This window comes from Halictus rubicundus, chromosome 12 (assembly GCF_050948215.1).
Source record: "Halictus rubicundus isolate RS-2024b chromosome 12, iyHalRubi1_principal, whole genome shotgun sequence".
NCBI lineage: Eukaryota > Metazoa > Arthropoda > Insecta > Hymenoptera > Halictidae > Halictus > Halictus rubicundus.
The window spans coordinates 7,868,934-7,881,872 of record NC_135160.1 but is presented as its reverse complement, the minus strand read 5'-3'; the positions used below and the strand labels follow the sequence as shown (position 1 = coordinate 7,881,872).

The window sequence follows — 12,939 nt, the reverse complement described above, 5'->3', positions numbered from 1 at the left end:
CAATTGCAAGAAATAAAAGCCACGGATAGACATTTCGTTCTCTCTCCAATAATTTTAACAAATTGAGAACAGTATATAGATGGTCTACAATTATTCTAATCTGTCCATTCTTTTAAATTGCGCTGCAATGCATCAAATCCGCAGTCCATTATTTTTATTTGAAATTGCAAAAGGTGTCTTTTAACAGTCTCGGTAGAAATATTGTTAACGCGTTGACTCCCACGTCAGAGGAGTCAAATTTCTTTCCTCAATAATTGTAATTAGTGGAAAATAATCTGGCCGTATTCCCACATTTGTCTGTTGCTTGTTTTTGCCGTACTTTTGCTACGAATGCGTAAAGATCCGCAGCCTAGTCATCGGTGACCGGAGCGCCTCAGGAAAATCGCGTGGTGGCCCCGAAGAGAAAACATACGGGACACGCACGACAGTGAAACGGTGGTCATTACACGAGAAAGATCTGGATCGAGTAGTCGAAACATGTGAACGTGTGTCTCGAGCGTAGAGTCAAGGTAGACGAAGGGAGCACAGTTCGGTGATGACTCTCGGGCTGCAACGGATCGGCTCCTGGCTCCCGGCGCAGATATTAGGTGGCAATTTATCGGTACTTTCTACCTTGCTCTCCTCCGACGTTCACCGCAAGTAGCGCAGGTGTGGAGGCTGCGCTCGCTCTGTCGAGCGGATCCTCTTGACCTTGGTAAACGCGAGCGAGCTGGTAACCGCGGGCCGGAAACGCGGTCGAAGAAAGGTGTGCACACACGACCGTCTTCGCGTTCTACCGAAGGGTGTGCGCGCTCGCCGGCACAGGGAAAATCAGATGGCCGATAGTCCCGGGGAGTTCAGTGACGCGTGAGAAACGATTCGCGCTTTCTAGCTTGGAATGCCCGGCGTTCCTCGAAATTACGGGAGACGTGGAACGCGATCCTGATCGAGTACACGGGGGACCTAAGGATTCGAATGATCGAGCTGCAACAGGGACGAACGAGTACGTTTCCTTCGACCCTGTTGGTCAGAGGATCGCGACCCTGATCGAACACGTACGGGCCTAACGAAAGGATTCGAGTATTTAACGTCGGCACCCTTCGTGCAAGCGTTCTTCATATCTCGTATCATTATTCACTTTTTTGGGAGTCGTGATCCGATTGGTAATTGACTGTTAATGGTGCCATCGGCAGGTGAAGATCGGCTTGTCGATGGCACCACGTTGATGTCACCGGACGACAAAGAGTTAAGCTGGAACAGTGATACGAAGGACTCGGTGTCCTTTGACACCATTGACCAGAGGATCCGTGGATCGCAATCCTAATCGAATGCACGGGGACCTGCTGAAGAGATTCAGATAATTGGGCTGGAACAGAGGGACGAAGGTCTCGGTTTCCTTTGACACTGTTGACCAGAGGATCCATGAATCGCGACCCTGATCGAACACACAGGAGTCTAGGGATACGAATGATCTAGCTGGAGCAGAGGATCCGACTTCTCGCGTCTCCACCGGTCAGAGGATGAATCGCGGTGAACGGTGTTCTTCAAAATCCATTTTAAGACCGGCCGATTTCGAAAGGGAGATCGATGCAAGATCGATCGTAAACGCGAGGTGTGACTAAGCTTCTGCGCGATATATATATATATATATATATATATATATATATATATATATATCTGCCTCTGTTTTTCTCGTTCTCTTTCTCCCTCGGTCTCGATCTCCTCTCGGGTGAGGTCGAGAGAGGATGGCCAGGCCCTGTTTTTCTTGCTTCACGCATACGATCCCGGCCGACGATGGCCTCGGACCTCTCTTGCGTTACACTTCTGCCACGCCCCGATCGGACGGGCAAGCTCATCGCGAAAGTGAAACGCAATAAAGGAGCCACGCCGAGGCGAGAGAGCGATCTCGACAACCATGAAACGCTTTAACCGAGAGATATACCACGGGAGAAGGAAAGATCTCGGACGTGGCCGCGACCGAGAGAGAACTACGGACACGGAGCACGCGCGCGTCGATCCGAGACCTCGAAACTTGGAAATCGATTTCCTATCGCGGCCTCCTACGATCCGCAATTAAATTTTGTTCCTGCATTTCTCGCGAACGATCTGGGCACCGCGATCTTCAGCTCCGCTTGCTAATTGCGGCGATGTCTGTCGGACGAAATGAATTTATTTATTTCGAACTTATCGGTGGTGCCATCTTTATTTTAACGATTGGTATAATCAGCGTGAACCTTCTGCTATTTTTCCATGTCAATTATATTCCCGTCATCGTCAGGATTTTTTGAAGGAAAGGAAAAACCGGGATCGAACTTCCCTAATTTTTCTCAAAGGTCTACGTAGCACCATCTTTATTTTACCGATTGGTTTAGTTAGTATGGACTTCCTGCTACCCCTTGTATTAATGCTATCAATTTGCACAAAGTCTTGTGTTTATATCGCTCTCGGGAAGCTTAAAAATCGGTTTCCACTTGTAATCTCTCTCTCTCTCCCACCGATTCGCGAGACTTTCGACCCAAAATTCTGAACCGATTATACCTGGACCCTCGCCCCAAAGATTTCCATGCTCCGAACTTGCGAAATGATTCGCAGGAATGCTCAAGAACGTTTACGGAATCGCCGAGCGTGTCGATACGATAACAATCGGCGTAGACGCACAATCGCCGCCGGTTTCCACGGCCGGCGATCCTCGCCGACCAGTTCCCCGTCGACGGGAAAAAGGCGAGAGAAAAAAAAATACACGGAGGAGTCGCGAAATTTCGCGGAGAGGGGACGAGAGGAGCTTATCCCGCGAAATCGCGCGTTCTCACGTCCGCGCGCCGCGTTTTTCGTCCTCATCTCGTTCCAGTTTACACGCGTGATTTCACTGGTCGCCGGCTCGTGGACAGGTCGGGCCGATTCGAATTGCGACAGCCCGCTAGAAGGAGAAAAGAAAGCGAACGCGAGAGGACCTGACGGGAACAGAAAATCAAAATGGCTCCGTCCCGTCGGACGTTCGCCGGAAACGCTGCTCCCTCGTCGATTGTTGAGCTGCGAGCATTCAGATCTGCAACTATGAATCAGCGGCAATTTGCAGAAAATTATGCGACGCGATCGCAAACACAATCTTCGCGGAAGAAAAGAACGTACGAGGGGTTAAGGAAAATACCGACAGAGAAATTCTTAACCTGCTGCAACTCTTATCCCCCACCGATTCCTCACTTTCGAAGCTCGATTTGCTGGAAGCTCGATACACCTCGATGCTCAAACTTTCCCTCGAATTATCCCATTGTGCCCCGGGCTCGCCGTTCCACGGATCGTCTTCGATTTCCGAGCAGGAATCGGATCGATCGCCCACGTTTCTGTACTGTCCCGCTCGTTGAAACGCGAACTAGAGTGTAAATGTAACGTAACACGTGTACCCGAGCGAGAAACGCGTACCTATAGCTGCTAGAATTCGAATCGAGGCTCAATTTAGTTAGTCGATGTCGCGCGAACATGTTAATTCCTGGCGCGTGGACGAGTTCCTGGATCGCTGTCGAATCTTGCTCGCAAATATCCCTGGAAGAAGTTAGAGGAAGTAGTAAAAGGTGAAGATCTTCAGGTGCAAATTTTGGAACTCGTCGACGCGCTCGTATCAAATGCAGCTGATTCCGCGAGCGAGCGTGCGATCTTGACAAAAGTCCTTTGCGAAGCCGTCTTGCGTTAGACACGATGTGGAATGGGTATTGTACAGCAATTAGAAAATATTTGCCCCCAGGCGCAATTTTTATGGGCACATGATGCCCAAAATGCAAAAATTGATTGCCCCCGGTGGGCGTGGTCTCGACGCTCCGGGTTTCGAGAGCCAGGGCAACGCCCCCAAGAGCTAAGTGTATACACTTCATTAAACTTCGTATTTCTGAAAATCTAGCAGTTTTCCTTCTGGAAACTGAGAAAAGTACGTCAGAAAAGGAAGAAGCTACTTTTCTTGCTTCAAATGGGCGTGGTCTCGGTGCTCTTAATTTATACGGAGGTGGATCACCCTCTGCAAAGTGGATAATCCACTTCGAAGGTAGAAGAAACTATTTTCCTTGTCCCGGGTGGGCGTGGTCTGTTTGCGCCAGAATCGAGAGTAACCAGACCACGCCCAACGGAGAACTCTGTACTTATCTTTCACGTAGACTTCACACTTTCGCACACCTAGCACCGAAGATCACAATGCCCTCCCTCTGTAAAACGAATAAACGACATCGGAGGAGGAAGAAGCTATTTTCGTTGCACCGAGTGGGCGTGGCCGCGCTGCTCTCGATTCTGACGAGTCTAGGGAAACACTCCACAAGGCTTTCTATGCTCATCTTTCACATCTCCGAAGATCACAATGCCATCGGAAAAAAACGATTTTCCTAGCCCCGAGTGGGCGTGGCGTCGCAGCTCCCGAGTAAAACCTGCAGTATACTGTCCATTCCGACATAGTGTCGCGCATTCGACGCTCCGACACCTACGAATTGATAGTCAGCCGCGTGCGAGATGTACCAAGCGCGAATTGCGAAGAATACGTTTAATTTTGATATACAGTATATACGGATATATGTATACAAATGGATCTATATAGATATAATATATATATACATATATATATACAAAGGAGTATGTAAATTGTACCACGATTGTGATTTGACCGAGGTTACCGAGTTATACGTATTTACTGTTTAGCCACGAACGCGACGCGCCGCGCCGTGGGCCGACAAAGCTGTCCGAGCGCTCGTTACCTTTCTGAACCGCTAGATCGTAAGCTAGATCGCGCGACCGGGATCCACGAGATCGCGGCTGACCTTAGTCAAAGTTATTCGAGGCGTGTCCGCCCCGTAAAAAAAATCCCTAGACCGGATTCGCGCCTCGAGTTCGCCGTTTCTTCCTCTTCTCTCAAACTCGAGTTCGTCCTCGAGCCCCTAGATCAACACCTTCGGGACAGGATCGACGAAATTCGAACTCCTAGCGGCAAAGATCGAATCAAAGAAAGTCGTGAAAACACCGTGGCGTCGATCGACGGCCATTCTTCAAACTTTACGACCGTTCTTCCCTCGAGGCCGAGTCCTGTCCCGAACGTGTCAAGCTGTGTCCACGTTTGTTACCACGCCTTGCTACCGTTACTCGTAAGCTCATCAATGCGGTAACGAGGCTCGGTTCCGGACCCATTTTTAGTTTAATTTCAGCTGTTTATGCTACTAGTTTTTGCAACTTCCCACCGTTACCTTTCCAGCTTCGGAACGGAAAGCCGTGCGCGAAGTAACGGTACGCGGTAACGTGTCACCGCCCAGATTTGTTATTACCATCAGGATCTCGTGGTAATGATAAGAAACTGACGGCGAGAAACGTGTAGACAGCTTCAGCGAATTCAGGGAATTCTCTTCGGACCCGAAACTTATGAAAATGCGGAATCGTGGATCGTCCACCGTGGATCACGCACGCTCGGGGACATCCTGAAAATTCCTACACTATTCTTTATGGGAAACTTGAAGAACTTTCAGGACGGCCCGATGCGACGTCTATCGAACGATCGACCGTTCGTAGCTCCTACTTCTCGCGCGCAACAAACACTGTTTAGCCCCGTAGTCGCGCGTCCCGTAGCATAGTGGTGAGTGTATATATGTTCATATGTAATATTCGAATAAAGAAAATACATGTATATGTATATGTACGTGCACGTATATATGTATATGTATAGGATGTATGTATATGTATAAATATATGTACACAACGTACACGTAGAAGATACATTTCAAAGGAACTTTCGTCTCGTGCTTGCGTTTACTTTCTCCGCCCCCTACCACGGTCGTTCCAGCCTTTCATTAAACTCCCCCATTTCTTCCCAGCCCCGTTTCAACATCCTTCGCGTTGCCAGCACTCGATTTGTTCCTTTCGGGACGCTCGATTCGAGCAAGAAAAGCATCCCGTCGGGTAAAGGGACATCCTCAAATATGTACATAAACTTCCGGCTATGATTGACCGCAAATCTTTGCGCAAAATTAAAATTTTCGCCGACGATTCTGCGCCGATGTTTCGCCACTTTCGTATTTTAAACGAACACTTCGAAGTACCATACAATTATGAAGAACACTATCCCAGCGTGGAGATCACGAGGCACTAAAACGGAAAAATTGTTAAACCAACAAGAAAATTAAGACTTGAACGAACCCGGTCAACAGGTTAATAAGAATTGCTTGCATCAATCGTGAAAAACGGAGGTTACGCAGAAACGTGTTTCCGTCTGAACAGTTTCATTAAATTTTCTGTTTTCATACTGTTTCCTGTTCTTGTTAGAAACGCATAAAATCCACAGTCTACCGACAATAATTTATTTACCCGTGGGTTTATCGCGGTGCAACTACTTAATGCTTTTACGGCAAGCAATAAAATACAAAGCAACGTGTTTGTAATATTTACGTTTCGTTCCGACGAATCTTCTAACAAAGTGAGCGAAAGAAAGTTTAGCCAGCGTTTTTCTGTCTTGTTTAATAACTGTAGTTAACATCGCATCAACTGCTATCTGTTATTAGCGACCACTTCAACATTTCAGGATTCATTAGTGGTGCTAATTTAGCACCCAGCGTTAGCGAGTTTTGTGGTATAATTTATTTCTGAATTTTATATAGTTTATTAAATTGGGTACGCCCTTTGTTAGCACGTCCGCTGTTAGAACGTGCTTGTCAGCTTTTTGTTTTTCGGATTCTTTTTAGTGCTGTAAATATGCTATTTGCGGATCTTGTTTCTTCAAGAGCGGTACAATATAATGTAACTTCTTCCGATTTCCGTGAAACAATTTTTAAATAATTTGTGTGAAGAGTCACGATCTAACGAGTACACGTTTCTGTCCAAATTGGAGTAAATAATAAAAATCTCAATTTACTCGTCGATCCTAGCAAGGACTATCGGTACTACTGGTAAGAAGATTCTATCCATAACCATCTGGAATTTCGGAAGGAAAATCGGTTTCGCTTGAAGCCAATGGTAAAAATCCGCCGATAGCCTAAATTCTCAAGTAAAAATCGATTTCCCCAAGAAGCCGGAAGTCTTACCAACGCATCCACCTTTGCAGACCATCCTGCTGCCCCGAGAATACCTGCATAAATCGTGGTGGTCTGGCAAAACCGGCCGATCCACGTTACCCGGAGGATGACCCCGGTTTCCAGAAAATGATCCCAGTCGTCTAGAAACCGTAGCAGCAATTAACACGAGAAACTAGTCGGTCGAGGGTCATCGGTGTGTGAGAACCGGAACAAGCTGGTCGCTCGATGACCGCGAGGGCAGAATTGATGCGAATGACGCGGATGACCGTTCGCTCGAAATGCCCGCGGAGCGTGCCCGATGATGTTGATTAAAACCGTATTCCGTCGCAATAAAATCGTCGCAATAACACGTTTTTTCGTCGCTTCACCTAGCTCTGCGATCGGTAATCGTAAATCATCGACGGATGACACTTATTGCCATCGGATCTCAATTCACGTCCGCGTTCTCTCTTCCCAATAACGATGTCCTTTACCGCGGTGACGGAAGACTGTTATTTTCAAAGCGCTTTTACGATCCTCTTCGCCGGTTTTTCATGACTGTGATCCGCGGACGATATTCAGATGCGTCATGGCATATATATATATATGTTCGCGCGTGATTTTCTTGCCAGCGATGATCTTTGACGCACCCCTACGCGCATTATACTTTCAACTCCGACAGATCGAGAATTCATAGCTCGTCTTTTTCCCGTTTTTCTCTCCGGTTTTTCGAGCGAGCGACTTCGATCCGAAGGCGACTCGGAACGATCCACGCCTGTCCTCGGAGGAGATGCGGTCCCCTCGCTCGCTCGCTCGTACGCTCGACACGCGGGAAACGTTACCGATCCATAAATAAAGGCTCACTCATCTCAGCCAAACTTGGCCTGCAGGTGATCGTGCAAACCGAACGAGAGACTAGGCCGCTCCGAGCTAAGTGGCTTCTTGGCCTCACCGAGGACACGACTTTGACCCAGATATCGGCAAAACGACGACAGAATGCCTGACGGATCGCTGCACGCTCGAAATGTCCCTGCATCGCATTTTTTCTTGATCTACCGAAACTGCAATCTTCGAATTACCGATCGACAAACTTCCCGCGCACCTACTGCTACCATCTCCATTAATTGCAACGATTTTCGTTAGGTCGTCTGTACGTGGGGGGTTCAAAGAATATTTTAGCATATTACTTCCTACGTAATTGATTCGAACAAAAATTGCAAAAATGGGAAACCCGGTCACCCGTACTTTTGTAGATTGTATAGCTTCTCTCTTTAAGTACTTCGGAGCAGAATATTAATATAGAATTCGGTCATGCACAGGTAAGCCGAACAGAAACGCAACCTCGACGACGACGGTGACAATAAAGATGATTCGTCACATTCAGCCTCAGCTCGATGAATCACCGTGGGCATCATCTTCTCCGGAATCGACGAAGAACGAATTATCCGTGTAAGGAGATTCTAAATTAGTCCGCGAAGAGACATGTCCGCGACACACGTGCACTCGTCTCGGGCATCGCCAAACTGGTCGATCGACCGATCGGTCTTTTTTCCCATTATACACAAAGATCCTGCCGGCAGGATTTCGTTTATACGGCCATCAATTACGCATAGAACGCTCGGTTCTATAAATATGAATGTAATTGCGACTCCCAACGAGGGCGCGCGATTAAAAATAGCGGAGAGGAGAATGCCTTGAGATTAATTCACAGTTTTATACAGATCTTACGGACGGTTTATTTACAATGAGTTATGCATCCGCGTGTAGAAAAGTAAAAAGTGGTGTGTACAATCGTCTAAAAGTGTCTCAACGCTAAACCGTCCACGGTAAAATGGTCGGTTCTTTGTTTTACAGTTGTTGAAATGCTAAAAACGTTTCCATGAAAAATGGCTGTATAAATCTCATGATTCCGGCATGATTAAAAATCTTCTGCCTTTTACAAGGCAATCAGTCGCTTGTAGTGCTCGGTAGGTTCAGTGTTACAGGTGTCTCCTGCTCGCGTTCGGTTTTGATAGCATGCTCGCCGGTCGTCAGTAGTATGAGTTACTTTAAAAAAATACTGGTGGTCATTTCCATGGGACTGGTTCCAGCAGCCACTGCTGCTCCACGGTTTTTGCACAGTCGGCTATCACAGGACCTCCGTCATCGCTCGCTTGTAAACACATGCCCGAAGGAACGTGTAAAAATGTTTTTGCCTGGACAAACGTTTATTGGTCATTCGCGATAATACAGGCCAGATAAAGTGTCAGAATCTGTCTTCTTAGAATATGACGAAGATACTGAGTCCATAGCAGTTGCCCCCAAAAACTTAGACCCCTCGCACCATTTAATGAAAAAAAAATAAATCGATCTCTTTATTATATTCTAAGAAAACAACTTATTATTTTGCACAACCTGTACATCATATACTATGTTTCTTTTCCGGCGACTTACTTGCTTGTCGTAATCCCACTTCTGACGTTTGCTGCCGCTGCACGCCATAATTTTAACCTTTGGTGTCTTGTGCTGCGTGTCGTGCTCTGGAGCGTCCAAGCAAACGCTCTCATCGGTCATCACAACACCGCTTTCGGTCATCACAAACATTTGACTAAGTATCGGCCTAGGAACGCAGTTCTGTAAGGCCGCATAACCGGAGGGTTGCGAGTAAGTGCCCTTCGCAGTCGGTCGCATAATGCACTTGTTCGTTGGGAGATGCACGATCTAGAAAAGGTCCACCCGTTGGTTCCAATTAAAGGAGTGCGAAAATTCCGAAATTGTCAAGAACCCGTCCCGATCTCGAACAAAATTCTCAACCCGTCCCGACCCGACATTTTCGGATTCTCGAACACCTCTAGTTCCAATCAACAAGAGTCCTACCCGTCCAAAGAATCGATCGTCCTTTGGGAAAAAGTGTTCCGGCCACACGTTGTCCAGGTACCACTCGAAGCTCTTGCACTGCAACCTCTTGCGCAGAGCCAATCGGGATCTAACTGGCTGCTTGTCCCTCAATCTGGCTGCCTCTGATACAGAATAGATCTGTTTAACACAATCGTCTTTCGAAGAACAGATCACGATTAGGATTTACTGTGGTTCAGTCACCTGGATTGAATTTGAAATAAAATTCTGCCCAATCGTCCATCCAGACCAAAGCCACTCGGGCAAGGTTCCCATACAGAATTTCTCCTACTCCACCAGGGAAGGTGTACGGTGATGATTTTCGAAACAGATGTCCTACGTGGGAACAGGGCGCGATCTCAACGCTGCCTCCGCACTGCCACACTCTAAACGATAACTCCAAATTTTCTCCGCCCCAAATTCTCATCTGTTCGTCGTAGCTGCCCAGTTCGAAAAAGTAGTCTCTGTTCATGGAGAACAACCCTCCAGCCATGGCTGGAGTCCGAAATGGCTCAACGATGTTCTCGCGTCTCTCGTTCAGCAGTCTGCCATTTAATGTCAGCCAGCGAAAGTGCAAATCCCAGTTGAATGCACCCCAGTGCAGCTCGAAAGACCTAAAACGGTAGGACTAGAATACATAGTTTTGTTTATCTACAGCGAATGGTCTGCGGATTTATGACAAGAATAGGTGAAATATAAAATAGTACTAATAATAAGAAAATATAACATTTTGCATATAAAGATCCGCAGTTTAATAATGAATTAGGTGTAGATAGATCTAAGTCTGTTTTACCGAGTATAGCTAAAGGTGTCGTCGTTGATAATGTCAATAACTGGAGACACAACTCTTGTTCTGTTCTTAGCCACAGCTTCGAGCAACGGCTCTAACCATCCTGGAATAGATTAGAAGAAATTATCATCACCTAAGATCGTTTCTCTGTAACGGAGAATGTTAACCAATTCTGGTAAAGAAAAGAGCTCACCTACCAACCGTGCATTCGCAATGCGCGTCGAGGAATGTGAGAACTTCACCTACGGCTTCGTTAGCGCCCATAAGTCTTGCATTCACTAAACCTATGCGTTTCCTAGAACGAAGAACTTTAGTGGGCACTTGTAAATTCTTTACATGTTCATCTAGAGGATCCTTCAAAAAATCTAATGGGGACAAATGAAAATAAAAATTTAGTCCTGCCGTTGTGATCGATCAAACAAATAAATCAAATCTAAGACAACCCTTGGCCGATTTTACCTCTGTCGCTGTTGTCGTCGACGAGGATGATTTCCTCTAGCAGATGCCTCGGCGATCTATCGATCACACTATACACTGTCCTCAACAGCGTGCTCCACGCTTCGTTATGCAAAACTATGATCACCGAGGTTCTCGGCAAGCTATCCAATTTCGAATACCGCGCGATGCACCTGCAATCGTTCAATTACTGACTGCAGCTTATGTTACCGACTGCCACTACGTTACCGACAACGAAATTAGCAGTGTTACCCCTTTCGCCTAACATCCGGTAGAGTACGGTTCAGTGGTATTCTATCACTGGCCATCAGATTGAATCGATTGATCTGATAGAGCTGTTGCATTTTGTAAAAATCCTTCCCTGGTATTAAAACCGGACTACCGTTCTTCCCCTCGGAAGGCCGTGGATCGAACATGTTCTTGTTGATGAGATCTAGAAAGTCAAAGACCTCGTAACGATGCGTCGACATGATCTACAATTTCGTAAGTATATTACCTTTCGTAATGTTCGGAGTTTTCAAAGGATCAACGGAGTCGCCGATATAATGGCCCACGACCACATGTATTCCTCTGCGATCTATATAATCCCTCTGATTCTCCAAAAGCCTGAAATTCAGAAAAATAAAAAGCTTAACGACGATTTACGACGATCCGAGGAAATCACGAAAATTTCTATCTAGGTTCCCTGAACTGGCTGCCATCGACCCCGGGAAGGGTTATCGTCAATTATCTAGAATGTAGAAGCTAAATACTTTCTGTCATGTTAGATGCCCTTAGAACACACAAAACTACATTTTGAATTGTCCTGATTATTTTACACGCTGTTTGACGCGTCCAAAAATGTTCATGCGCCGACCGAGTTGAGAACCCCTGGTCGAATGCAACAGGTGATTATATCAAATTACTTCTCAAGCTCCGAAGACGAAAACTGTTTGGATGGTGTGTTGGAGGAATCTTAGACTCGTTCTCTTTCCGTAGATCGCTTACCGCATTGTCATGTAGTCGCTGCGATTTTCGGGCTGCCGTGTTTTGCTCAGCCAGACCAGAAATATTCCCGCAAGCAAGGTGACCGAAAGAATGATCGTCCACGTGCGAAACGGTTTCCTCAATCTTGGCCACATCGTCGTTCCCGTCGGAAGTAAACTGCCTTCGGCTTACACTAATTTGTTCGAATAGACCGGTTTATCTCATCGCGGAATAATTAGCTGTTATCGTCAACCCCGAACATCCGTTATCACGAGCTTCTCACGACGGGTCATCGTGAGAAAGGACAGAGCTTCGGTGTCCACCTTGAACTGGAAGAAATCACAGAAGCTGCAATTAAGTCCCGTAATTTCGTCAGTATTAAAGTAACACCGACAACCCAATCCTAATCTCTGATCGACGGTACGTACTCAATATTAAATTGTATGTCACGTTCGAAAAAAGAATTTGTATAACACACCTTTATACCTGTTCCAAGTATATCCAGGATCTAATCCAAGAGACACTTCAAAAACTCCTGGTTCCTTCTCTGAACGATTCTGAGATCACAAAACTGTTTCCGTTGTTTTTACATAGTGAACGGAATTTTCTGTGCGAACGATATCGTGCCGACGAGCTTTCGTAATTACCGGGGACGAGATTCGCTAATGAAAAGACATAACACTATGTACCTGCACCGACTCAACGACTGGAATGAGCTTCAAGGAATTGTTAGGACGCCGTGAATAAGACAGTGCTGTAGCAAGACGACCCGTAACCCGAACCCTTCTTAAATGAGAAGACGAGTCGCACGGTTTCCTCTTTTCAATGTTACGTTCTACATGAACCTTGAAAACGGGTTTCGCTAAA

At 46.4% G+C, this 12,939-nt stretch overlaps 1 protein-coding gene across 4 annotated transcripts; it reads right to left on the bottom strand.

Moving 5' to 3' along the window:
* Positions 1-8,703: 8,703 nt before the first annotated feature.
* LOC143359901 (polypeptide N-acetylgalactosaminyltransferase 1) lies at positions 8,704-12,903 on the bottom strand. Of its 4 annotated transcripts, none has more exons than XM_076798255.1 (11): positions 12,501-12,903; positions 12,094-12,401; positions 11,603-11,712; positions 11,359-11,539; positions 11,110-11,279; positions 10,848-11,015; positions 10,654-10,753; positions 10,065-10,474; positions 9,843-9,985; positions 9,420-9,686; positions 8,704-9,181 (listed from the first exon to the last, which is right to left on the bottom strand). In XM_076798255.1, the coding sequence occupies exons 2-11, from the start codon at positions 12,225-12,227 to the stop codon at positions 9,053-9,055; spliced, it is 1,812 nt and encodes a 603-aa protein (XP_076654370.1). In that variant the 5' UTR covers positions 12,228-12,401; positions 12,501-12,903; the 3' UTR covers positions 8,704-9,052. The 4 variants fall into 4 exon arrangements, with proteins under 4 accessions (XP_076654370.1, XP_076654369.1, XP_076654368.1 ...); XM_076798254.1 differs by having other exon boundaries at positions 12,094-12,420; positions 12,551-12,903; XM_076798253.1 differs by having other exon boundaries at positions 12,551-12,903.
* Positions 12,904-12,939: the final 36 nt, after the last annotated feature.